This window comes from Myotis myotis, unplaced genomic scaffold, assembly GCF_014108235.1.
Source record: "Myotis myotis isolate mMyoMyo1 unplaced genomic scaffold, mMyoMyo1.p scaffold_m19_p_13, whole genome shotgun sequence".
Lineage (NCBI taxonomy): Eukaryota > Metazoa > Chordata > Mammalia > Chiroptera > Vespertilionidae > Myotis > Myotis myotis.
The window spans coordinates 30,910,044-30,936,441 of NW_023416317.1; the positions used below are offsets into that span (position 1 = coordinate 30,910,044).

At 50.1% G+C, this 26,398-nt stretch overlaps 1 protein-coding gene across 1 annotated transcript in view; it reads right to left on the reverse strand.

Annotated features, from left to right (window-relative positions):
• EPHB1 (EPH receptor B1) overlaps window positions 1–26,398 on the reverse strand; it is a 407,554-nt gene that overhangs the window by 278,035 nt on the left and 103,121 nt on the right. The window contains exon 2 of the mRNA XM_036332515.1: window positions 6,738–6,802. Within this exon, the coding sequence (XP_036188408.1) occupies window positions 6,738–6,802 (65 nt within the window). The remainder of the gene's footprint in view (window positions 1–6,737; window positions 6,803–26,398) is intronic.

Below are 26,398 nucleotides of genomic sequence, written 5' to 3' on the forward strand. Positions count from 1 at the left end.
ACACATATACTAGTACACACATACATACACACACACATATATATACATATACACAAACCCATATATGTAAACACACATATACTCATACACACATACACACACACACACACATAAACAGACACACACATATACATATACATATAAAGATATATACACACCCATATGTGCACACACACATATACTAGTACACACAAACATACACACACACATATATACATGTACACAAACCCATATATGTACACACACATATACTCATACACACATACACACACACACAACACACACACACACACAGAACACACACATGCACAATGGCTTGCTCATCCTGAAGGCTCATCAGGCATGGCTCTGGATTCCTTTCCATTTTCCCTCTGTTGAATCCCACTTCCCCTGAGGAAGACTTGCCAGTGATACAGCAGTGAACAGCCTCTGTCACAGGTCGGGAAGGTGGTTCCAAAGGGCAGCACAGACAGCACTGGCATCTGCGAGCCCGTGGAGAGCTCTTTGAAGATAAATCAAGGAGATGTTTACACTTAAGTCACATGTCCCACAGGCACAGGAACCAACACACACAGAGACCATCGGTGACCCAGGTGGCAAAAGCCAGTGAGCCCTGGCAAAACTCTTGGAAAGTAAAAGAACTTTGGGTTTGGATTTCCAATAAGCAAGTAGAATAAACCTCACTATTAGAGAGACCTAGGCTTGCCTTTCTAATCCATCACAGCCCATGTCTGCAAGTAACTGGGATTTTCAGGTGGTGTCCTGGTCTCCTTGTCATGCTGGTCTCAGGAAAGGTGGCTCTATTTACATAATCAAGCTCTTTAAAAAGATATTCATAACCACATGGGTGTTGAGAGGGCTACAATAAATCGAAATTGAGCAACCCCTAAATTCAGACCCCTGCATCGGAAATGCAGAGAATGCTCAAGAATGCTCTGGACCATCCTCATGTATTTGGCCAACAAACTTTTACTGGAACCTGTGCCTTGCTAGGCCAGTGCTGGACTGGGCACTGGGGACACAGGGATGCTGCATTCTCTGGCCAGTGGGAGAGACCACACATCAACACATGAGAGCTAAACAGTGTGCTGGGAAGAGGGCACCTGGTGGGAAGTAGCCTCCAGGAGGGCTCCCCAGGAGATGAGGCACCTGAGGGAACAGAGTGATGCAGGGAGGGTCAGGGAAAAGGAAGAGCAGAGGGGGGCAGGCAGCACCTTGAAACTGGGGCAGACTGGTGAGAGGGGACTGTGCAACCCTTACCAAGTGCTGCCCGTGCCTGGGCACGGCACTATTTACCATGGAACCTCACTGAACTCCCCCACTGCCCAGAGCTCCTGAAGGTCAGGGAACATTCTAGAGTAGGGCTGACCAGGTTTGGGAGAAGTAACTGAAGCCAGCCCAAGGGAGGAGTCACCAGGGCCACCAGTGAGGGTCCCCAGGGTGCCTTCTGGTAGGAGCTGAGCCCCTCCCTGGCATTGAATACATACATTATACATGTATTCATTACTTTGCCCCTCTGCTCACCAGTGGCCTCTGATTCAGGTTAAACCAAAAGGCTTTAAATTAGAACTGCAATTAGACTATAAAGCAACATTTTACATTTGAGCATAAATCCTTTCTGTTTCTCACCGGTAATGTTATGATCCACTTTGCAGCAATATAACTGAAAACAGTTTGTGGGCTATGTGTGGGTGGGCAGTCCAACCCCCCTTCCCATATCTGGCAGTTCTCAAGTACAGCAATGAAGATACCCAATGAGCCTCATAAAAGGAAGAGCCCCTTGGCCTCTCTCTCCCTGGGGAGCCCACTTCACAGGCCCTGCAGTGTGGGTAGGGTTCATTGCAATGTCAGCAGGGCCCCTGGACAGAACTATGGATGAGGCAAACCCAGTTCCCTGGGAATCCCCAGGCTACCAGAACAATGCACACTCACACTTCTCTATCCTAAGCGTGCATGTATACAACCTGGGTCTTTGCCCACTTGCTGGGATGGGGAGCCCCATCTCTTCCCCACTGGGTCCCAGGAAGATGTGGGCCACCCACCCAGCCTCCTGGCTTCTCAATGCCTGACCCTGACCCTGCTCGCCAGACCTTTTCATCACCCAGAAGTACTCTGTGTCTTATATCCAAGCCCGACTCAAGCCACGGCCTCTGTCCTGCTCCAGTCTCACTGACACCTCTGTCTGGGCCCTGTATTTTGTCACAACGGTCATTCCCTCCGGGTTTCACTCTTCTTCTTTTTAAATCCAAGGATATGTTTCTACTGATGTTTTTTTAAGAGAGAGAGAGGAAGAGAGAGGGACAGAGAGAAACACGGATGTAGAAGAGAAACATCTACTGGCTGCCTCCATTTACCTCCCACCAGGGATAGAACCCAAAACCTGGGTATGTGCCCTGATTAGGAATTGAACCTGCAATCTTCAGGTATTAGATGACCCACACTGGCCAGGGCTGGTTTCACTCTTTTTATTGGGTAGATGCCATGATACAAGATGCCTATCTCCTCTCACCAATGTCCTCAGCCCCTTACCCCTCCAGCCCACCATTCTTGTATAACCAAGGATGATTCCACTGCCACACCTCCTCCAGGTACAGTCATACAACTGAACAGAGCCTGCAGCCACAACTAGGCCCTACTCCCAGCCATGTTCCTTCTAAACATGCAGCCCCTCTCCCCCTCTCCAACAGTAGCAGTCACTTCCAATCTTGTCCACCTTCCTAAAACCTGCTACCCAAGACTCCCCACCCTTCATTCTCTGAACCTTGCCTCCAACCTCAGAGAGAAGATAGGAAGTTGAAAAAATTTTCTGTCACCACACCTGAGTATTCGGATCTCTCTGTAGGCACCTTATCTCTATCCTGCTCTTTCAACAACAACAAAAAGAGTTCCTTCCCCAGAAAGGCAAATGCACCCACAGCCCCCCTGTGCCACCCTTCCTGTCTTTCATGCGCTGTCTCCCCGCTTCACAGACTGTCTCCATAGCCTCGCCTCCTGCTGACTCTTCAACTCTGCTTTCTGGTTCCCTACTCCTGTCCCTTCTGAAACCCTCCACATGAGTCATCAATCCCCAGGCTACCAGAACAATGCACACCCACCCTTCTCCATCCTAAGCAAGCATGTATGGGATCCTGACTGCAGAGGACAACCTGGGGTCTTTGCCCCCTTTCTGGGACGGGTCTTTGCCCCTTTCTGGACCAAGCCCAGTGGAGACATTTAGTGCCAACAGCATTTTCCTCTTCTGTCCCCTCTTCCTCTTTGACACTCTTTTCCCTTGGCTTCTATGAGGGTCCACCTCTTGGTTTTCTCCTGCCTCTGGGCGATACCTTCTTAGTCCCCCTTCAGGCTTCTCTTGCTCTATGTGATACTTCAATGAAGACTATCCATCCAAAGCTGTCAACTGTTCTCCCTCCATCCACTCTCCCTGGGAGAGTGCAGTCACAGGTCCTCCTCCCTTTGTTGTGGGGCTGCCTTCTAACCCCATTGCCCGTGAGTCAGATGTGACAGCACTCCTCTCTGTGGGTGCCCCAAAGTCACCTCAAACTCAATAGGTCCAATACTGAACTCAGCCTCTTCCCACCGAAGCGTGTTCCTCTACGTAGATTCCTCATCTTCAAGAATGGCACCATCAGCACCCTACTTGCCCAAGTCAGAAACTTTCAACAAATATACATTATCAGGTAGTGAACTAGGTGCCAGTTTCCCACGGTGAACAAACAGGAAGAGTCCTAGACACCTTGGAGGTTACAGCATAGCTGGCGGGGGGGTGGGGGGGGCGGGGGGTAAGAGGTGGGGGGGGGGGAAGGAAAGAAATGAGTCCAATACTAACACATAGAGCTGTGAAGTAGCAACTGTGAAAGGTGCTATGCAGAGGGCCTGTGATGGGAGAACCAATGTGGTCAGGGGTGCAGCAAAGGCATTCCTGAGGATGGCCTGAGTGAGATGAGGCCTGAAGATGATAAAGGAGAAGTCAAGAGTGGCTCCAGTTTCTGGCATTTACAATGCGCTCATATGGAGCCCATGTGGGGGGAAAGCGGGGAAGGAGAGGAGGGTGAATTCTGCTTGGGCCATGTTGAGGGTGACATGCCTGTGAGCATCCAGTGAGAGATGCGGCAGTTGGATACATGAGCCTGGGTCAGGGACACACACTTGGCAGCCACTGGTGTATTCACAGATTCGAAGGCGGCTGTCCAGGAGGAGAACAGAGGGAGACAGTGAGAGGGCTTGGAATGGAAGCATTGTTCTTGATCCTTCCTCTCAATCCAGGATGAGGGCCAGCCTGCCCCTCCTGCTGCTCACTATATGCCAAAAAGGCTCTGAAGATGCTCTGCCATGTTATGATTGGCTATGATATGATAGCCACCATAACAACGTTATGATTGGCTATGTTATGATAGCCACCATAACAATGTTATGGTGGCTATCCCATAAGGCCTCAGTGTGCCTGCTTCCATGGGCACATTTCTCTGTTGGAAGTTAATGTACCAAACACCGACATTCAAATGGGGTATTCCCTTCACAGTGGAACCTCCCCTGGAAGTTCTCCACTTAGTCCAATACCTTCCCATCATTTAAGATATTTCTAGAACTCTAGGAACTGCCTACAGAGGCATACCATAAAATCAGCTCATTTAACTTCACACACACACATACATAAACAGACACACACATATACATATACATATACACTTACACATATAAAGATATATATACACCCATATGTGCACACACGCATACACTAGTACACACATACATACATACACACACATATATATACATATACACAAACCCATATATGTACACACATATATGTCCCGGAGAGAAAAGGGAGGACCTCAGGGATCTGCAGCTGAGCAGTGACTGCTAACCAGCGGGGGTGGGAGGTGGCAGCGGGGGGGAGAGCAAGCAGGGAACAGTTCAGCCAGCTGCTGTCTCTAAAGAGCATTGCTTGACTTTGAATGTTTTCCTAAAGGACAATCTTTCTTGGGAAGGGAGATCAGAAGTTTAAAGAAGACAGGTGGTGTGTCTTCTTTAAATCAAGGGGTAAATTAATAACCATAAATCATGCCAATGCCTTGTGAAAACATACAAACCTTCAAACAATAAAATAATTTGTAAGAGTGGCAAGTTCTTAATACCCAGGCAACCTGAAAAGTTGCCACCTCATCAGCTTTGCATAAAGTCCCCAGTAGAAATGGGAAGGGCTCCCTCCTTAGCTAGTGTTCCCCGCAGGATTTCCTTTGCCCCGCCCCACCCAGCTCATCCTAGTCCTTGTCCTCCCACCCCAAGGCATGATGCTTGCACCTGGGGCAGTGCGTTTCTCTAAATTCTGGGGACTGGGACCCAGGAAAGGCAAGAGCCCGGGGAGTATGCACAGATGAGGTCAGGACTGCCCTGCTACCTGAATGGCCCAGTTAGAATTGTCCCTACAGCAGAACTGGTCCTGTTGGGACAGGATGTGCATCACGGGGTACAAAGCAATTCTTGGCCCTGAGCAGAGGTTTCCAAAGACAGGGAGAGACAGGAGGGTCAGGACAGATGTCAAAGCTAGGCCACCCTGCCCCAGCCGGTTCACCCCTTCGCTGGGATGAAGAGCTCACTCACCCCTCCATCCTCTCCCTTTGTGATGAAGCCCTGCGGCTAGTCAGTCCTCCAGGCCAGGCACTGGCACTTCATCTCCAACTCCTCCCTCTCCCCTGACAGTCCATCCATTGCCAAATGCTGCCAATGTTTCCTCCTTAGCTTCACTCGACCTGCCCTCTGAGTACCGTTTTAATTTAGACTCCTCTGACCCAGGCAAGACAGCTGAAAGAGTCTCTTAAATGCTTTTATCTCAACTGTTCTCCCAATCTTATCAGCAAGTGTGACTATTTTGTTCTCTTGCCCAGGATCTCTTCATTGCCTACAGGATAAATCCAGTGGCCGTCACAGCCCTGTTCTACCTGCCACCTTCCAACCTACACCTGGTCCAGCTCAGAACTGGCAACACCCTGCCATGCCCCAGAGCAGACTCTTCTCTCCTGTCTTTTCATGACTCAATCCCTTTGATCAACTATTCCTCCTACTCCGCAGACTGCCTGTTCACCACCGATCAGGCTCATTCTCTAAGACCCAGCTCGTAAAGGCTCCTTGTCTCCCTCCAAAGTCTCTCACTCCCAGCTCTGTGCCCTCACCTGCCTGTTAATCTCTCTACTGCCACAAATAAGAGATGTACTTCAGCTTCTTTGTGAACTTGGTGGTCCCCCAGGAGGCCATGATCTCCTCAAGGATGGTCCAGTTTTGTAGCTAAGGGGTCTGGCCAGGCGCATGAACACTGAGCTAATGAATGAAGAGCATCTCTTTAAGGCAAGCTCCAGGTGAAGAGAGCACGGCCTTTCTTAACACCAGCTCCTCCTCATGCCCTTACCCTCCTGGCAGCTCCATGGGCATCTCAGAGCTCTGATCTGCCCCAGATCACTGGCAGCCACTGCCACCATTCCCACACAGGCATGGCCCAGCCACCTAGGAGCCAGCTCCCTGAAGAACTTTGTCATTTTGTTAAGAGATGGTCAGCCTGAGAGTCCTGGTTTGTCTCTCTGTGGGGGGCAGTGTACACAGCCATTCACACCTACATTCCACCCCACAAAGGTACTACTTTAGGCAGGTGCTGCTTCCACCTCCTCCCCCCACCTCCCCCCGCCCAGCCATCCTACAGGCCCAGGACTACCAGAGGATTGAAGGATGGAGGGTCTGACACTCACCCCAGATGTGGGATTGGCTGTCCACCCCAGCTCTGCGGTAGCCGTCCTGGTGTCCATTAACGTTTCTGTGGATCAAAAAGAGAAGATCTGGTCAGTCGGAAGGATCACTGGACAGTGGCCTTTGTGTCCATGAAGCTACTTATGAGCAGAATGTCAGTGCCAGGAGCCGTGGGCGCCTCTGTGAAGCAGAGAAGGAGAGAGGTCTGCCAGGACCATGCAGCTCAGTACAGAGCTGGGCAGGCCTCCGGTCTCCGATGCCAGGTCCGCAGCTCTCACCCCCAATGACCTCAAACCACCCATGTGGGATGAAGTCATCTATCCACCCACCATTTTATACCTAAGACACAGCTTCTTCCATCAATACTTTCCCTAGAGGCTCTTCCAGGGCCATGCAGGCCCAGTAGCCACCTCTTTCTGCACTCTTCCTCCCCACTGGGCTGCTCCTCAATCGCACCTGTCCATCCCGCCCTCCTCTCCTCTGCCTCCCCTTCAGGCATCTGTGTTGACATCCTTAGGTGACTTCCCTCCTCTGGCCCCAACCACTCTCCCAATACTTGGCCCTCCTGCAGGTCCCTTTGCCCCCTGAACCCAGATACATGCTGACCTTCTTTCCCAAGACTCTATTGGGGGCTCACCCAGAACACAAATGCACACGTCAGACCCCAGTGGTCTGCTTCCTGGTTACCACTCTCTCAGGCCATTAAGTGAAGGACAGACACCCTGACTCTTGGGCCATCGGGGTCGCTACAGTACACACGCCAAGATCACCAGGTGCCATATGGTGACCACAGTGCTGGTGTTTATTACAACAGATTTCTGGAAGGTAGCAGTAACATGTCCTGAGAACAGGGCATGTTTTTCTTTTTTCTCTTCAGTTTATTATTGACTGTCCCCCCTGCCCCGACCTCTTAATAGAGACTGCTCCCCAAAGGCGGCCCACCAGCTCCTGATCAGCAAACCCACGGCCTCTTTGTTTCTTTAACAGCTTTATTAAGGTAGAAATGACATACAATTAACAGCACATAATCAAGGTGTACAATTTTGAGAAGTTCTGACATATATTTACACCTGTGAAACCATCACCACAATCAGGATGATAAATATATCCATCATTTCCAGAAGTTTCCTTGTCCCTGGGTGATCCCTCCTTCCCTCCTGTCCCTGCCCCACCCTCTCACTGTCTCCAGGCAATGACAGATCTGCTCTCTGTCACCATCGATTAATTGGCATTTTCTAGAATTTTACATAAATAGAATCACGTAGTACATATATATTTTTTTTTACTGGCTTTATATCAATAGTTCATTCCTTTTTATTGCTGAGTAGTATCCCATTGTATAGGCACACTGCAATTTCACTCCCCAGTTACCTGCTCTTTCCAGTTCAGGGCTAGTACGTGAGAGAGTAGGAGAGAGACAGTCCTCCACATCCTCACCACACTGGCATCGTCAGTCATTTTAAGTTCCAGCCATTTTAATAGGTATGTGGTGGTATCTCATTGTGGTTTTAATTTCCATGTCCTTAATGATGAATAATAATAAACATCTTTTCACATGCTTATTTGCCATTTGTATACTTTGGGGGTGAAGGGTCTGTTCAGTCTTTTTCCATTTTTAAATGGGGTGATTTGTTTTCTTTTTACCGAGTTTGGTAAGTTCTTTATATATTCTGCATACAAGTCCTTTATCAGATGCATGCTTTGCAAATATTTTCTCCTATTCTGTGGCATTCTTTTATCCACGTCTTTCAACAAACAGAAATTTTAAGTTTTGATGAAGTCTAATTTATCAGCTTTGTCTTTTATGGTTTGGTGTCATATCGGAGAAACCTTTGCTTAACCCAAGGTGACAAAGAGCTTTCTCTTACCTAGGTCTATGATCTCTTCTGAGTTCATTTTTGCTTACGGCAGAAGGTATGAATCAAATATACAATTGTGTGTGTGTTTTTCCTGTGTATATCTAGTTGTTCAGAGGATCACCTTTTAAATGCACACAGTGGTGCTGTATGGGCTGGTGGTGGTGTCCTATCCACCTGGTGTCCCGGGGCATGTATCCAAGGAACCGGCACAGCACATCCTACCCGCTCAGCAAATGAGAATATACAACATGCGGCCGTTTTGGTTTTTCCTTCCCCTGTTCCTTTTGCTCCTGAACAGCCCTCCCTCCACCTCACGTGACCAGCCAGTCTCTGCTCACTGCTTCGGGTGGGAGATGGGAGATAGGAATGAAGAATGCAGGGCTATAAAATCTTGGCTCCTTAGGAAAGGGAAGGACACCTGGCATAAATCAAAGGTTTGGGAACAAACCCACGGGCAAGACCAAGGGAATGAAAGTAGAAGTGATGAATGAGGAGCTGTGTGGAGAAGGGGGTTCCCTTTGCTCTCACCTCCCAGCGCTCAATCCCAGAGAAGAGATAATGGTAGGAATCTTTTGAGGTGAAAGGGACATGGACATCCAGCACCCCAATGTGGTGACGCAGCAGCAAGTGACCCCACAAGCTGACATGACACAGATGGAGACTTAGGATCTGAACAGGGTCTAATGAAGGGGGCCTGGAATGTCCCAGGGGTGACCTGCATGGACAGTGAGCAAGGGTCAGATAGGGTACAGGGTATCTCAACAGGGGCCCATGTGGGCAGGAGCCAACAGGACCAGCAAGGCACCCTCCTCCACAAGTACATACCCTATGTGTGGCCTAGATGATATTTCTGCCACACGCTGGCACCGGTTTTCTAACTGCAACCGAAGGGAGTAAGGTAGGTAAAGCAGGCTGCCTGTTCTTGCCCACTTGAGTTTGGGTTTTGATTGAGAGTCAGACCTCGTGAACATCTGAGGGAGCACCAGAAGTGGCACAGACTCCTCGAGTGTGTTTTCTCCTCTGATTCTTTGACAGCTGGGGAGGCCGATCCCTGCATGGAGCAGCCCTCCCTCTCCCCCTCATCTCCACTTCACAGCACTAATAATGATCATAATGACACACCGAATTTACATAATACACTTCTCAGAAGACACTCCATGAGGCTCCGAAGAAATTCATCTTCGTGATTAAAATGCCTCTGCCAGGTGGGCCTGAGGCAGGAGCCACCAAACCCATGTGGCAGCGTTAGGGACCAGGGCACGGAAATGTGCAGTGCCTTCTACAGGTTCTCAGAGCCTCCCCGCTGGCGCCCATAGCCTCACATCCCAGCCCGCTGCCTGCCAGGCAGACCTGGGCTTCCAGGACCTCTGCCGTGACCCTGGGGTAAGGAGGGCCTTGCTCATGAAGCCAAAATGCCACAAAAGCTCCCAGCATAATGCACCCCCTCAACCTCAGGATCATGTGGAAGTAGCCGTGAACAGGTGGAGGACACAACACGGGCAGCAAGAAAAAGAGAGTCCAGATCAAAAATAAGAATCAGCTTTCACTCCTAACCTTCCAAAGACGGGTTTGTTCTGCGAAGCCCATGAATACAATCTAAGTTTTCATTATATTCATAGTCACCTGCTCAAGGGCTGTAATTGAATCTGTTTCTCAATAATGCTTTCCAGCCACGCTGGTGGACCGAAGTTACGGGGAGAGGTATCTGTGCCTCCGCATCCCGCCCGCCGTGGAGACAGAGGCCACGAAACCGTAAACCATCCACTCGATATGATTAAGGGCCATTTCTTTCCTGGCACAGATAGCGCCTGATGATGGCATTACACTCTGGTGGGGGCTGCATAAAAGTGATTTGAGGAGGTTTACATCTCCCCGGAGAGGAAACGTGCGCTCATTTGCATTTATAAAGCATATTGAGAGTCCTGGCAGAAAGTTATGGTGGAAGCACAATTAAATATTTACCATCACTTCTGCTCTCAAACAGGGGCGTGGGGACCAAACCAGCTGGAGGTGCATGTGCTGCTGTCAGATCTGATGTCTACAGGGAACAGGACTCTGGGCCCCACACCCACAGCCTGGCTTCTCCCTCTGGGGGATGCACTCACTGCCCACAGGAGGAGAGCTGGGAAGGGCACTCACACCGAATGGAGAGAGGCCACTGATGCGGGTGAGCTGGGTGCAGGCCCCACTTCCACTACTTTGGGACAATCTCTCTGTCCTCTCCCCCCCTCCTCTTCCTCTCTCTCCCTCTCCCTCTCCCCTTCCCTCCCTACTCATCTTTAGAGTAGGGCTAGCGCTAGCTACTACACAGGACTGTGGGGGGTGAGGGCGGGGCGGGGGGGACTGCGTGAGACAAGGCACTGCAAACCATAGGCCGTTATTACTATGATTTAATCACTCCAAGCTTCAGCTTCCTTAACTATGAAAAGAAGCTAATGATGGTATCTGTGAAATGCTTATAAGATATCTATAAGAATCAATGACATTAAGTATCTAATGATATCTCGTTTACCCTCTTCCTTACATTGTTGTAAAGACCAGGGAGTAACATACACTGAGGATATAGCTGTGGTTCAGAGCAGTGGGTGCCAGAGAGGGACTCACCATCGAGGCCTGAAGGTGGGGGTGGGGGTGGGGGACAAGAAGCCAAGTCACACTTGGCATCCTATTCTGGCTGAGCCCATGAGAAGGGAACTGGAAAGCTCACGGGAAGGGAGAGGGTTCTTCTGCATGAAGGGAACATGCGGGCCCGTCCAACAGGGAGCATCACGCTGTGTGCAGGCAAAGGAAGACACTGGAGTCCCCTGCCCAGAGGCGCGCAGTGGTGGGGAGGGTACAATAGAGAGCTCCTTTGGCTCTTGGGAAAGAGGTGACAGAGACACCAAGGGAAGGGGCGGAGACCGGTGGACAGGATGAAGCGGGAGCCTGTGCGCAGGAGAGGATGGGAGGTCACAAGGGGAGAAAGAAGGGAGCTTCTGGCAAGAGCTGGCCTGGCAAGAACCTGAGAAGGATGGGGTGCATAAGAAGCCTGGCAGAGAGACCCCATTTCCCAGGGAGCAATTTCCCTGCATTGGGTTTGATATGGAAACCCTCAGGATATCCCCTCCAACCAGGGTGGGGGTGGGGGTGGGGGTGGGGGACACTGCCTAGGCTCCGGGTGGTGGGGCTGGGTCCAAGAGAAGGAAGAGGCAGCTGCCACCTGGGTCTGTAGGCACTTCCTTTTTCTGTCTGGACTGGCACCTTGGGATGTATTGACATTTGGGATGAATTAGATATCCATCACGGTGAAAGAGAGAAAAATAAACCTCTCCTTACAGCTCTGCCATTCTTTTTGGAGAGGCATTATTCAGACATTCAGCTGAAAATATTTACAACATCCTTCTGTCGTGGTAACAATCTACAACAACATATACAAATGGAATGTGGTTCCCAGAGCTCTTGGAGCAGTGCCTCATGTGTATTTGACAAGGTGAGTCCAGGGACTTCCAAGAGGAGAAGGACCAGTGCAGCCCTACCAGCATCGCCCTGTGCTGCCCTCGTGGCCGCGGAACTCCTGAAGCCTGGAAGCCACACTGGCCTTCCCAAAGGGTTGGGATCGATGGAAGAGGGGCTGAAAGACGGGGGCATAAAGGGGCTCTGGTATCCATTCACCACAGGCTGTCTGAGCAGCTGCCTCAGGCGGAGCGAACACTGTGCAGCCACAGAGACAGGGAACAGACAGACATCCAGCCCTCAGGGAGCTTGCAGGCAAGCGGGGAAGCAGAACTTAATCAAATAACCATACAGATAAATCTACAATTACAGCCTCAGTGAATGGCAGGAAGGGGGGATCCCAGGGACAGTTATGAACGCCGAATAAAATGACAGGTGTACAGAGCCTGCCATGCAGCTGGTACTTCCTCCTTCCTTCCCAGCCCCTGGCTGGCACTGAGACCACCCCTTTCACACACACACACACACACCTGCCCTAGGACTGAGTCCACATTGGCAGTAATAAAATATGTGTAAGATAGTCTCCCCACTCCCAATCTAGACTGTGCTGGTGCTTGGCACCCTGACCACAGTGAGGCCCTTCAGCCACCTTTCTAGGGAATCCCCATACAGCATAAATGCTCAATCAACTCCAGAGACCTGAGTTCAAGTCCCACTCCACAACTGATGAGCAAATCAAGCTGTGTCTGAGTGTACAAGCCTGATCTTCTCAGGGAGAGAGGGGCCTTCCCTCCTGCAGCCATGAGTGACCATACCCAGAAAGATGCTCTGTACATTCTTGAAAACACTCAATGCACTAACATGTATTTACTGTCTTTGCCAAGTGTAAAACGCTAGGCGAAGAGAGCGCCTAGTAGATGTCTCCATTGATTGATGTGTAATAGTGGCCGGTGGGGAAGAGAAACAAGCCTGAGTAAACTGAATGAGCCCGGCCAACCCATCTGCTGAATGGCTGACTGACTGAATGAGACAGAACAGGCACTCGGATTATAAATACAAACTGTGAAATTTGCTCTTTTAAAGCACACACAGATCAACGCAGCCCTCCCCACCACACCCTTCTCCTTCTGTTTCTTTTATTTTCCAAGGTGCAATTAATTATCGTAAATAGAAGGAAGCTGCACTTGGATGGGTCATAGCATAGAAATGTGTCTTAAGGACTGGGACGGCTCTAGATCTGGTCTTGGTTCACAGGGGGCACAGCCCATGAACAAGTGGGGAGGCCCAGGGGCACGGTTCTGATGCCCCTCCCTCCCAGGGCTCTGCCAAGCACGGATCCCAGGGAAGCTGACCAGAGCATGGAGTCAGGGCATGACCTCTTCCTCTGGGAGCTGGAATGGGCGGGGGATCAGCCTCAGAAGGGCTGCCTTCTCTGCCCAGCTCAGCCTCAGGCTTCCTTTGTGGCTTGTGAGGGTCTCTCTCCTCTGTGGTCTCAGAGGGTCACTCTGGCTCCTGTTCTTAGACTGGTCTCTAAGAAACATGGCAAGAGCATAGCTGGTTTGGCTCAGTGGATGGAGTGTCGGCCTGCAGACTGAAGGGTCCCAGGTTTGATTCTGGTCAAGGGCACATGCCTGAGTTGTGGACTCAATTCCCAGTAGGGAGCGTGCAGGAGGCAGTCGATCGATGATTCTCTCTCATCATTGATGTTTCTCTCTCTCTCCCTCTCCCTTCCTCTTTGAAATTAATAAAAATATATTTTTTATAAAGAAAGAAAGAACAAAAGGAAGGAAGGAAGGAAGGAAGGAAGGAAGGAAGGAAGGAAGGAAGGAAGGAAGGAAGGAAGAAGGAGAAGGAGGAAGGAAGGAAAGGAGAAGGAAGGAAGGAAGGAAGAAGGAAGAAAGGAAGAAAGGAAGAAAGGAAGAAGGAAGAAAGGAAGAAAGGAAGAAAGGAAGAAGGAGAAAGGAAGAAAGAAAGAAGAAAGGAAGAAGGAAGAAAGGAAGAAAGGAAGAAGGAAGAAGAAGAAGAAGAAGAAGGAAGAAAGAAAGAAAGAAAGAAAGAAAGAAGAAAGAAAGAAAGAAAGAAGAAAGAAAGAAAAAGGGGACCTCTGTAGCTGGGGCAGACCCTCTGCCTCCTGAACCCCCAGGCCTGCCTTGGTCCTATGGTGACTTCACAGTTTATACACTTGTACCCTGAAAATGCTTTTCACTCATAAAAGATGGAAATTCTGCTATAACAAAGAACCACAATCTAGGTGGCTTAAAACAACAGAAATGTACTGTCTCACTGTTTTGGAGGTTAAAAGTCCAAATTCAAGGTGTTAGCAGGGCCATGTGCCCCCTCTAACCTGAAGGGGAGAATCCTTCCTTGAGTCTTCCTAACTTCTGGTGGTCTGCCCACAATCCTTGGTTTGCAGTTGCATCACTGCAGGCTCTGCTGCTGTCATCACACAGCATTCTCTCCATGTCCTTACATGGCCCATCTTACAAGGACAGCACCCTATTTCAGTATGACCTCATCTTAACTGACTGAGTCCACAATGACCCTATTTCCAAATAAGGTCACATTGTGAGGTTAAGACTTCGGTGAATCCTTTTTGGGATGGACACAATTCAACCCACAGTGGGAGGATAGACTTCCGGGAAAAGAAGATGTTGGGTTCTCCCAACACATACTCAGGCCCTGTGCTAGACGCGTGGGAAATACAGACACAAGAAGGCCAGGTGCCTCCTTCACCCAGTCCAGCAGGTAAGGGGGAGTCTTCACTTGCTCCTCCAGATCCATTCACCACCCTTTTCTACTCCACTTGTCCCAGGAGGCAGACCTTATAGACCACTGTGACTGGGCCCCTCACCAGGGGAGCCGGAGGGTATGGGCAGTGAGGAGCTGGGGGTATATCCCAGCTGCTCCCTGCTGAGCTGCAGAGGGTGCTGGCTCTTTCTGCAGCCATTTCTGATAACACGGAGCCAACCCTTGTCCTTCAGGCCTACGGTGGTAAAATCCCCCCACCCCCATCCTTAAGTGTGCTGCCTTTTTGGTTTAACTCTTTACAAACCTTTGTAAACAGCGCCTTCATTAATCTCCCCTCAATCACCTCTTCCAACTGTGCCATGTGTCGGGCCCCGGTGATGCTCAGGCTTAGGTTAGTAGCTCATGGTGGCCAGCCCCATGTCTCCTGTACCTGTCCCCATCATGTCCAGCAGCACTCCCCGTAAGGAGGCAGCCACCTGTCAGGGTGGCCAGTCCTGATCACACTGGACTTAAATCAGACAGAACTGATTTTTTTGGTCCAACTCCACCACTATCCAGTTGTACGACCTTGAGAAAGTCACTTAGACCCTTAAGGCTGATGTCCAGCCAGCCATCAAATGAGGATAATAGCCTCAATGTCACAGACGCTTGTGGGGAGCCAGTGAGAGACTATTCACCAAGCCCTTCCACAGCCTCTGACACGCCGTAGTTGGTCCTCAAATAGTAGTCATTGTTACGTTCCATGTTGGGACCTGGCATTTTCATGGCCTGACATCCTCAGCTACAACCTGTGAGTCTCTAACTCTAAGGCCCATTTTGAAGGATGAGTGTTGGCTCCACCAGCCCTGGCAGCCTCCGGTGATTGAGAAGCCACCCTTAGTCCTCCAGCCACACTCATTTCCCCTCAGCCATCCCTGCCCAACCCGGACAGAGACACGTGTAGCTTCCTTCTCCCCGTTGTGCACAGGAGATCCGGATGGGCCCACGGCCTCAGCAAGGGCACTAAATGCCTGTCCAGCAAGCTGCTCCTGAAGACTAGCTGGACCTTGTCTGGATGGCTCATCCAGGTCTGAAGCAATGGGGAAGGCCAACAAGGAGGAGCCCAGAGAGCCAAGTGACTCCCCAGCCCCGACACACACTGAGGCCCCAGAAGCAGCACTGCACTTTTCCTGGGCCCAGCGCTCCTCACGGTGTCCTGGAGCTCAGGCAGAGGTACAGGCTGGAGTTTAAGGGGCTCCACCCAGTGGCTCTGCTCTGATGAACATATCCCAAAGCCAGTGCTCCCAGTACTTCCCCCCTCTGAACCTCACCCCCTGCAAGCACTGAGCAGTGGGTTCCTCTCCTATCTGTCCCATGTGCCACCAGAGTGTTCCCTCTGGTGAGGCCACAAGAACTTCAGATAGGAGTCTCTCCTTGCATCCATAGCCCTTAGGAAGTGGTCAGCAAACAGCTCCACTACCCTTGAGTTTTCCCAAGAGGCCAAGGTCAAGGGAGTGCTCCAGAACAAAGGCAGGGTGGCGACAGTATCTGTCCTGTTATCCTTCTAGTTGACCTGCTACTGATCTTCCTGCTGTATCAGTCCTGGTGGGTTTTCTTTACAGTGAAATGATTTCAATAGTGTTCTTGCCTAAGCTGAGGGGAAGCTCAGGGCTGGGCCCTGCCCTCAGGAGACTATTCTCCTTCTGCAGGCTCCCCACCCCTGAGGGTGGCCTGGGGCCCCCTCGGCTCTGCCTCTCCACCTTTAGCACAGCCTCTCATCTCCATATAGGTCACTGATTGAGATGGGGACCAGGTGATGCAAGGGCTGGTAGATGCTTTCCAACAAAAGAGAAGCCTTGAGCACGAGACTAAACACAGGAACAGGAAGAAGAAAAGACCAAAAGCCTTCCATTTGGGTACAAGCCCCAAACAGACTTTCTTTTTCCAGATTTCTTCTTTCCCTTCAGTCTCAGTTCCCTTTCCCATTCTGATATCTGTAATCTCTCATTCTTTACAATGGCCAGACACCCTTTCAGATCCACATGTATTCCTCCTAAGTCTGAAGATATGCCACAGCCAGAGAACCAACAAAGAAGTCGTCTCACCACCCCTGGCTGGGGATCTCCAGACGGCTCCAGCATCAAAACATCTGCAGGCAGAAGCCAACTGGCCAGATGGTGTCAGTGGGCACAGCAGAGCAGACCTCTGAGGCCTCCCTCTGGCCCAGGCGTGACTGCTGCCAATCCCACCCACTCCCAGGCCTTTAAGCAGACCTGCAGCCAAGCTCCGTCCCAGGCCTCACCTCCTCCTCACCCAGATGCCTCCCTGACAACAACGCATCCAGCAGCAAAGCGAGAGACAGCTAAGGGGCAACAAGAGAAGAGAGAACCACAGGGATGCAGTGGTTCAGGAACATCATTTAAATCAATACCCCAACACTGATGACGCAGGCCTGGCCAGGAGCCCGCAGCTGCTCAGCGTTACCTATTTGCATTTTTGTGGGGAGAGTCCAAGACCTATTAAAATTGAGGAGCCTGGCATTTTCCAGTCTTCCAGGACCAGGGATTCTAAGGAAGATTAAATCTGCTTGCCCCAGCCACTCTGACAGACCCATGAGTTGGCGCCAATGACACGTGGGTAAGAACCATGTATAATAAGCTGCTGCCTCCTGCTCCTCATGGGCACAAGAAGAGAGGGCCTCTCACTTTCTGAGAGATGTGGGCACCCAGGGGGGCATCAATCACCCTGGAGAAGAGTGGGGAGGAGAGCCCGCACGCCCATGCAAAATGACTGTCTGCAGCCCTAATGAAGGCTGGCGATGGATGGTGGCCCAAGCTCGTTAATCAGAAGAACATGCTGCCGTCTGCCTCCCCTTCCCGGCCCTCCTGCACCCTCATCCCGGATTGATCTGTGGCATAGTAACTCTCAGATGTCACTGGCACTGGGCTGTGCCCCTAGGGGCCCTGCATGCACGGCCAGCAGCCAGAGAAAGCCAGCGTCCCCTGGGGGGGTGGCTGTGGTAGGGGTTTGGGGGATGTGCCAGGTGAGAAGCAACCAGTCAGAGAAGGAAGGAGTTGGGGGTTAGGCGGGCAGGCTCTTGTGATCAGCTGGACACATCCTGGACCAGACTGGGACTGCTGAGTCCCCAGGGGCCACCAGTGCTGAGTGACCCTAAAAGCCACCAGTGTACCTCCCACCAGGTGCTAACCCTCTGTCCTGACATCCTCTTCCAAGTGTCTGTCCTCCTCAGCAATGCCACACCTCGGCTGCCCACCCCATGGCATTGGTCTCCCTGCCTAAGACCTTTTTGCCCTGCCTCCCTGCCCACGATACCCCCCCTCCCACTTAGAGACCCATCCTTCCCTCTCCAGAGAGCCAGGCTGGCCTACTGCTGCCCCTGAGACTCACCACCCAGGTCCCCCAGAGAGAATATGTCTTCATCCCACTCAACCCCTCCAGCTTTCTCAGGCCCATTGTGGTCCCTCTGGACCCTCTGAAAGCCCACCTGACCAACCAGCCTTGCTTTCCTCCTGACCCTGAAGATGTAGCCCATCCCCTCTGGCACCCCAGTTCTGTAGGGCCTGCATTCTGTGTCATCCCCTCCGGTTTCCTGGCCCAGTGGCCGGTAGGCTTTGCGAGAGCCATGCCAGTGATGTCACTCCTCCATAGGCACCTCATGGTGATGCACAGCCATTGCTGGGGAGCTGGTGATGGGCCCGGCCCTGCTGTGTGAAGCAGGCCTGGGGGTTCAAAGGCTGCAGGCTACAAGGCAGAGGCCCAGTCACTCTTCCTCCATGAGGCCTCCCCTATGACTCTAGTCACCACTCAGCGCAGGTCTCAAGCACTCTGCTTTTTATCATTCTGCCCCTGTTCTGTAGGGTTGATTCTGCTTGCAATGGCCTGTCTATCCTGGGTCCTAACCCTGTGCTATTGCACCACATAACCATTGTTAACTGTACAGAGGGTGGAAGGGAGGCAGGTGGTGATGGGAGTAATGGACCACCAGGAGCAGACATGAGAGGAGCCTACTAGGGGAATGGTTCATGCTTGGCTGTGAGATTGTAGTTCTGGCCTCCCCAACCTGTGAGGCTACAGGGGAGAGTCAATGAGGTGATGCCCAAGGCCCCTCCAGAGCTGCCCCCCTAACTCCACGATGCCTCCTGACTCCAAGAATGGACCTTCTGCCTCTCGTCATCTCCTTGGCAGGGAACACCTACCCAGCTGCCTGTCACTCATTCTCCTGAAGCCTCTCTATCATGGCCAAGACATCTGGCAAGAGCCTGGGAAGACTTCTATTTGTGTGTCCTAATCAATAGCATTGACCGGCTCCTGGCATCCAGCATTCCCTGAGATCCCAAATAGTCTCGATGCCATAACCGTCTTCCCTGAGCCTTGAAAACTCTCGCAGTGTGTGCTTTGTGCAGAAATGTCTCCAGATGGATTCAAAGGTCCAGTCAAAGCTCCCTTCTTGGCCTGAGAGGGGTCCTGCTAGGTTTGCCACAGCTGGGGACAAGCAGGCCTGGCGGCCAGAGTCGTGCTGCCCTCCTTCTCTGGCTGTGAGCATCTGATCTGCCCCCTGCTGCAGGATGGCAGCAAGGGGAAGTCTGGGGCCCAAGATCTCCCATAGCTCCCAAGGCCTTGAGTTTGCCGCTTTGGGGACTAGATGAATTCTCCACCACAACCTGGATGCCACAGGCCTTAGTTCAGCACTCTTAGCTACAGAGAAGACATTATATAGAACTATTCCCTCCTAACAAGCGACTAAGGTGATATGTGGAGAAGGGAGGCCCTGTCAGAGGGAATAGACAGGAGACAGCTGGCCTGGGGTCTAGGCCTCACTGGGCCATCAGTGTGTGATGTGAGCCGGGACCTCTCTCTGCCCAGTCTCCCCGATGGACAGAGGATGGGGTTGGACTGATCACTCTCGGCCTTTCTGGACTGAAGCTATTGCCTGGGTGGAAGCTGAAATCAGCTCCTGGTCTCCTAACTTTGGGTAGTTGGGGACACTTGGATGTCACCTCCTCCTCTTCAACACTGGAAACTGAAGGGCAGAGCTGTCCATTAACCTGGCCTTGGGTTCTCCCTGCTGGGTTGGGGCAAAGGCTACCTTGAGAGATTGGAACCTCTCAACTCCCTATTTTGATTTTCTGGCCAAAAGAACAGCTTTAGGGAGAAAATGACATCTGCAATTCTCTTCCTTCTAAACTGAGAAAATATCTAGTTCATTGGCTTCAAGATCTGGGGCTCTGTCCCATGCCTTCCAGGTTGAAATGATGACTTATCCAGATGCCCTCTGCCTACTCACATCCCTTCCTATCAAAATGCACCAGGGTATTAAGCCCCAAATCCAAGCACCATTTTCGATTCAGAACCTTCAAGATTTAAAAAGCTCCAGAGGTTTTGTAGACTCCTCCACCCCAAGCTTGGGCCTCTGATATAGCACCCTCACCAGTTAGTCATTTGTTCCTGCTTGCATCCACCAAAGGTGAGGTGCTCACCACCTTTCCCAGCGGGCTGTTTTCTTATCAGATGGACCCAACTGTCAGAAACCTGGCTTCTTGGGATTCCCTTTCTTTAGCCCTTGTGCTCCTCCTGAAAGGGCCCTCACAAAACCAACTGTTTGCCTTTCTCCATGGCAGCCCTTCAGATTATGAGGAGGACAGGCCCTTCTGAGTTTTTTCTCTCCCAGTTCCTATACTCCTGGTTCTATCAGCTCTTCTTCCAGCCCCCACCACCTTATCTGTGCTGTTTTCTGATCAGGCAGCATCCGCCACTAAGTTCATGTCTGCATGGTCTGAGCAGCACAGGTGAGGGGAGGGAGCTACCCTCTCCCCTGGTGGGCACATCCTACTTCTCTCTGATCTCCCTATCAATTCCCTTTATGAATCCAACTGAGCATGCAAGGGTCTCCCTAGGAGAAGAATGGCTCCTCAGAGCTCTGGCTCCATCCCCAGGACCTGAAGTTTCCCAAGAAGCAGCTCCCCTTACCTGCTGTGGGTGCTCTTCCTCCGGGCCCTCACCTGCCTCCTCCCGGCCCTGCTCACTCCTCCTTCCTCACCCCTCACACCTCCTCCATCTGCCTCCTCCCTCCTTGTACTCTTCTTGCTGCTTAACAGGGTATTTCTGGGATGAATAGTGTTTTCAGCCCTGGCTGAGAATACATCCGGCCTTTCCCAGCCCACCCCTGTCCTAACGAGTTCTGTGGAGAGCTGGGCCCAGACAATGGGCCAGCGGATTCTCTTGAGAACTCACAAAAGCCCCATTTCCCTTCACACAGTGCAGACTGACAGGCCTGGCAAGGCCCCTACTCCACACGGGGAATATAAGCACCTCCATCCCTGATACACTGAGGCCTCTAGGTGCATATGCAGAAGGCCCCACATCTTGTGTTTGGAATCTGAGAGGAGAGGGCTTGCAATGGAGAAGTGCACTACAGGCTCTCTAACAGTGCCCAGGTGAGGGTCAGACACAGAGCACTGGCCCATACACATTCACTGTGAGGATGGGTGAATGGGTCAATGACTGAATCAGTGAGGGAATGAGATCCTAGTGGGGCCACCTGCCCTCACCTACAGTGTCTCAGGGAGGAAGCTTATCTAGAATGTACCGGTCCCTAACTCTGTACCAGGAGACCCTGAATTTTAGCGCAGCAACATGTTGGAGACCTGGAGATGGGAGGCCAGGTTCTGGCATACTGGAGAGGAAAGTGCATGTGAGGCAAGCATGTGTATGGGCAGTTATTCCCCACTTCCAAGGTAGACTCAATTGGTGATATCTAAATGTGGATGTGTCCCAAAACTTCTATTACTTTTTAGAGTGAGTAATACAACCAAGTGTATACTCTTTCTTTATGTCTATTCTCTTTACCTTCTCTTGATTCCATCACTAGTACCACTGGCTGGCTTTCTAGGGAGGGAGGGGGTCACCTTTTCCCCACTCTGTAAGTTCCTCTAATGTATGTAACATATTGTAATGATGACAAATGGCGAATAGCAAAGCAACTGTGTCCCTTCTGAAAGCCTCCTTGGTGCTGTGATTCAAGTTCACATCTCAGCAAGACAACACAGAGCTTCACTCTACAACAGCCAAAACTCAGTGTTAAATCTGGGAATTGCCAGAGACAACTGAGCTGTATTTTTTTTATGTTTCACCAAGCTCCTTGGGCCCATCTGCCCTTCCTTTAGAAAAATGATGCAAAGCTATTCCTCCCAGCAGAGGAAAACACACACCTTCCCACCTAGCCAGGCATGGTCCAGCTAAAAGAGCACTGGAATAGAGCACTGGAATTGAAATAAAAAAGACATGAGTTTTAATCTAGATTGTGTGGATAATTGCAGTATGGCCCTGGAGAACCCACACAACCTCTCTGAGCCCCAGATTCCTCATCAGTAACATGTGTGTAATATACATATTTCTCAAGGTAACATAAAGATCAAGTGAAATGCTATTTGCAAAGTGTCTGTTACTATACTTGACCCATAATAACCACTCATCAATGTTATCTATTATTATTTCTAAACATTTGGATGAAAATTTAAGACATATACTCTTTATGAAGAGCATAAGGTCTGTGTCGAGAGATTCATTTTTGTCATGTGGATGCCCAGTTGTTCCAGGACCATTTGTTTAAGAGACAATCTTTGCTTCATTGCATTGCCCTTTTCTCCTCTGTCAAAAGTCAGTTGAGTATAATTATGTGGGCCTATTTCTGGGCTCTCTCTTCTGCTTCATGAATCTTATTTGTTTATTCTTTTGCCAACACTACACTGTCATGATTACTGTAGCATTATAGTAAGTTTTGAAATCAGGTAGTGTCAGTCTTCCAACTTTATTCTTCTCCTAATATTGTGTTGGCTATTCTGGGTCCTTTGTCTTTCCACATAAACTTTAGAATCAGTTTGTCTACATCCACAAAATAACTTGCTGGGATTTTGATTGGGATTGCATTAAACCCATAGATCAAGTTGGGAAGAACTGACATCGTGAAAATATTAACTCTTCCTATCCATGAACATGGAATATCTCTCCATTTATTGAGGGGATTTTTAAGTTCATTCATCAAAGTTTTGTAATTTAATTTTCTTCATGTAGATCTTATACATATTTTGTTATATTTATATGGAAGTATTTCATTTTGATAAAGGATGTTAACATATGGTTTTTATAACTAGCCCTTAAGAGTTTATAAAATGCTTTCATAGACATTATAACATATTCTCAAGACTACTAAGAGACAGACATGTGCCCTGCTGTTTGAGATCTCATTATACAACTGGACATAATACCATCAACCGAATGGGTCTTGGCTTGCATTTTCTTGATGTCTACAGGTGACAGACCATCTTGGCTTGGAAAGAACACAGCTTTAGGAGAGTCCTCCAATCTGCCCAGGAGCACACCCTCCTAGGTGGCCTTAATTTACCATGGCCTCAGAAGCTGGGCTGCTCTGATGTGCATTATGATGGTCTACACTAATGGTCAGCAAACTTTCTGTCAAGGGCCAGGGAGTAAATATTTTAGGCTTTATGGGCCCTATGGTCTCTGTTGCAGCTATTCAAGTCTATCATTGCCATTTCAGGATAAACACGGGCTGCAGGCTAGATCCCTAGTCTAGACAGGCAAGGGCTCTGGCCTGAACAAATGTGCTTACAGAATTTGACCAGTGATATTTAAATTTATTCTTGTAATTTCTGACCAACTAATTCATTATTTTAGCATACAATAGTGATACCCTTTCTGTGCTATTTTCATAGAAAGTTATCAACACACCTACTAACTTCCACAGAACACATCACATCACATCACATCAGAAAGACACCAGCTGGGAACCTGGGGATAATTATTGAACAAAAACAAAATTAAGTAAGGTTTAGATTCACAGGAAAGCTAGGCAAAGGGTACCTATGGAAGATGACTGGCCAGATTTTGGTCTATGATGCCATCTTCTTGGGCTACCTGTTTTTTACCAGATTTGAGAGGGAATTTAAGTCTTTCCTAGAGGATCTGAGGGTAAACGGGAGAAACATGCATGGGGAGCACTAGTTTCATTCACCGCTAATAAACTTACAGAAGAGTATGTATAATTAGCAGAGGGAGAGAAGCTAGCAGATGGGCAAAGGGGGCTTCAGAAAGGAAGCCAACAGCAAGATGTTCAATCACAACAGGTCAAGGCACGTCCAGGAATCTTGGGGAAATGGCAAGGCTCTGCCCACTTTCCACAGCCTAGAGGGCAGTAGGGGGGAAATGGACAAAGCAAGGCCCCTCTCACCACAAAAAAATATAAGCAGAGGGTCAGTCCAGACTGGTCCAGACCTCAGAAGCAAGAGAGAACTGGGATCAACATGTTCTCTCCTCAGAGCCTGCAGAGTAAATAGCAACTCTAACTAGCATGATGACCATTCTTTTCACACTGCTATATCCTACTAGTATACCCTCCTGCAGTGAAGGGGAAACTCATGGGTCCACAAAGGTCAGACAATAGCCAGAGAGAGGCTAAGACCAAAGATGAGTCCTCTCCATGCCCGGGTTATATTATAGTGAATGGCTGAGAGTGTAGGCCATAATGAAGTGACAGTTGGGATTCCTGGGTGAGGAAGCAGGGACCCTCATCACATCTCCAATGAGGAGAAGCAAGGGCCTGTGTACTGGATTGAATGTGTCCCCCAAAAGATATATCTAAGTCCTAGTCCCCAGGACCAATGAATGTAACCTTATTTTGAAATAGGGTCTTTAGTGAAGTGATTAGGTTAAGGATTTCAAGATGAGATCATCAGGGATCTAGTGTGGGTTCTATATCCAATGATTGGTGTCCTTATAAGAGAAAAGAGATTTGATGCACAGAGATACACAGAGGGGAAGGCCATGTGAAGACAGGCAGAGAGTAAATTTATGTGGCTACCACCAAAGAACAGCAAGGATTGTCTCAAGTACCAAAAGTTAGGAGACAGTCATTGAATGGATTCTCCCTCAGAGCTTCCAGAAGGAACCAACTCTGCCAACAGATTTATTTCAGACTCCTGTGGCCTCTAGAACGGTGAGGGAATACATTTCTATGTTTTAAGCCCCTGGCTTGTGGCGATTATTTACAGCAGCCGTAGGAAGCTAACCCAGCGGGGAATGGCATATCACTTCCCTGATCCCAAGGGCACGGTCTGTCTTGTCCATGCCTATGTCCTCAGCCCCAGGCACATCATAAAAATGCACCTGCTTGGTGCCTGGATGGCCAGGGCTGCCTGAAGCCGTGAGCTGGTGATGGGTGGTCCCTGGACCTCAGCCTGCGACAGGGGTGGGTAGACAGATGGCCAGGGCTCTGGCCTGAAAGCTATGGAGATCTCTGTCTTGGCATAGGGGGTCCTGAGTTCAGGGGCATTGGGGCAGTGGAGTGAGGAAGTATGGCAAATGACAGCAGAGACTGGAGGGTCATTTGAGGGTAGTGGCCAGATTCTTGGAAAGCCATGACCCTGGGGCTTGTGGCTGTCCTGAGAAATGCCCCTCATCACCTCAATCTCCAAAAGAAGCTTTGAAACTAACTGGTACAGACTACTGGGGCCCTGGGGAGGAGAGAACAGGTTCCCGGAATGGTCAGAGAAGACTTCCTGCTGGAGGCAGGCTATAGGCACAGCTTGAGTTATGCAAAGAATTTCAGTGGGGGGAGAAATGAAAAGATGGAAGGTTTGGAGCAATATTTCCCAAAGAGTAATCTGTGGAACTGGGGAAAGACGATATGTGTTTCAAGGGAAAAATAGGTTATGTAGGCACATTGGTTAGGAAACTTAGTTAAATCAGTGTCCTTCCTGCAAGCTTCTTTAGAGTGGGGGTGAAGGGGTGAGCTGAGAAGTGGGGCTCCAGAAACAAATATAATCCTCAGTAGCTGCCACTGGACAAGCACTCTGGGTGCCAAAGAGAGGGAAAGAAAGAGGACAGTAGAAAGCATGGCCACAGCAGAGCCAGGCTGGTGTCCGCTGCAGAACACAGGGCCAGCCTCACCATTTCTCAGCCTTCCACCCACATGGCTCGAGAGCTAGTGTGAAGCCAGATGGGAGGGGGCCCAGGCCTGTGGTGGAGTCATATCTAGTTAAATGCCAGGGGGTGAAGGACCCTCCCACATAAACACAAGCATTGCCATGTCTTCTCTGGCGAGGTGAAAAATTTCCTAATAAGAAAAGAAGGCAAGATGACAGGGCACAGACTTTGTTTACTTTCTATATCCTTTAAGGTGAGCTTAATGACAGTATTTCACTTTGGTATGACTATCGTGGCCTAAACAGTCCATCGATCCTGACTGGTACATTCTCAGCTCGCTCCTTGGTAGAAATCCCTGCCCAGCTCCCCAAACTGTGCCCATTTCAAGAGGGGGCAGCAGGAAGTGGAAGGAGTGGGAGGCAACCCCTTGCCTACGGCAAGCCCCTTCACCAGTCCCTAAGCCCTGCCCAGCCCAGCTCACCCCCATCCTCCAAAGATCCCTGCTTCCCAGAATCCTGGGTCTCTGGAATTCTCTCCCCACTCCTAGCCAGGGCAGTCCCCCAGGCAGTACACAGTGTGGTAAGCCCACAGGCCATATGACTGGCCCTATAAACCGCTCACCACAGGCTGCCTCTGCTCTTCTCCCTGCCTTTGCTCCCACCTATGCATCTTTATCCAGCAGG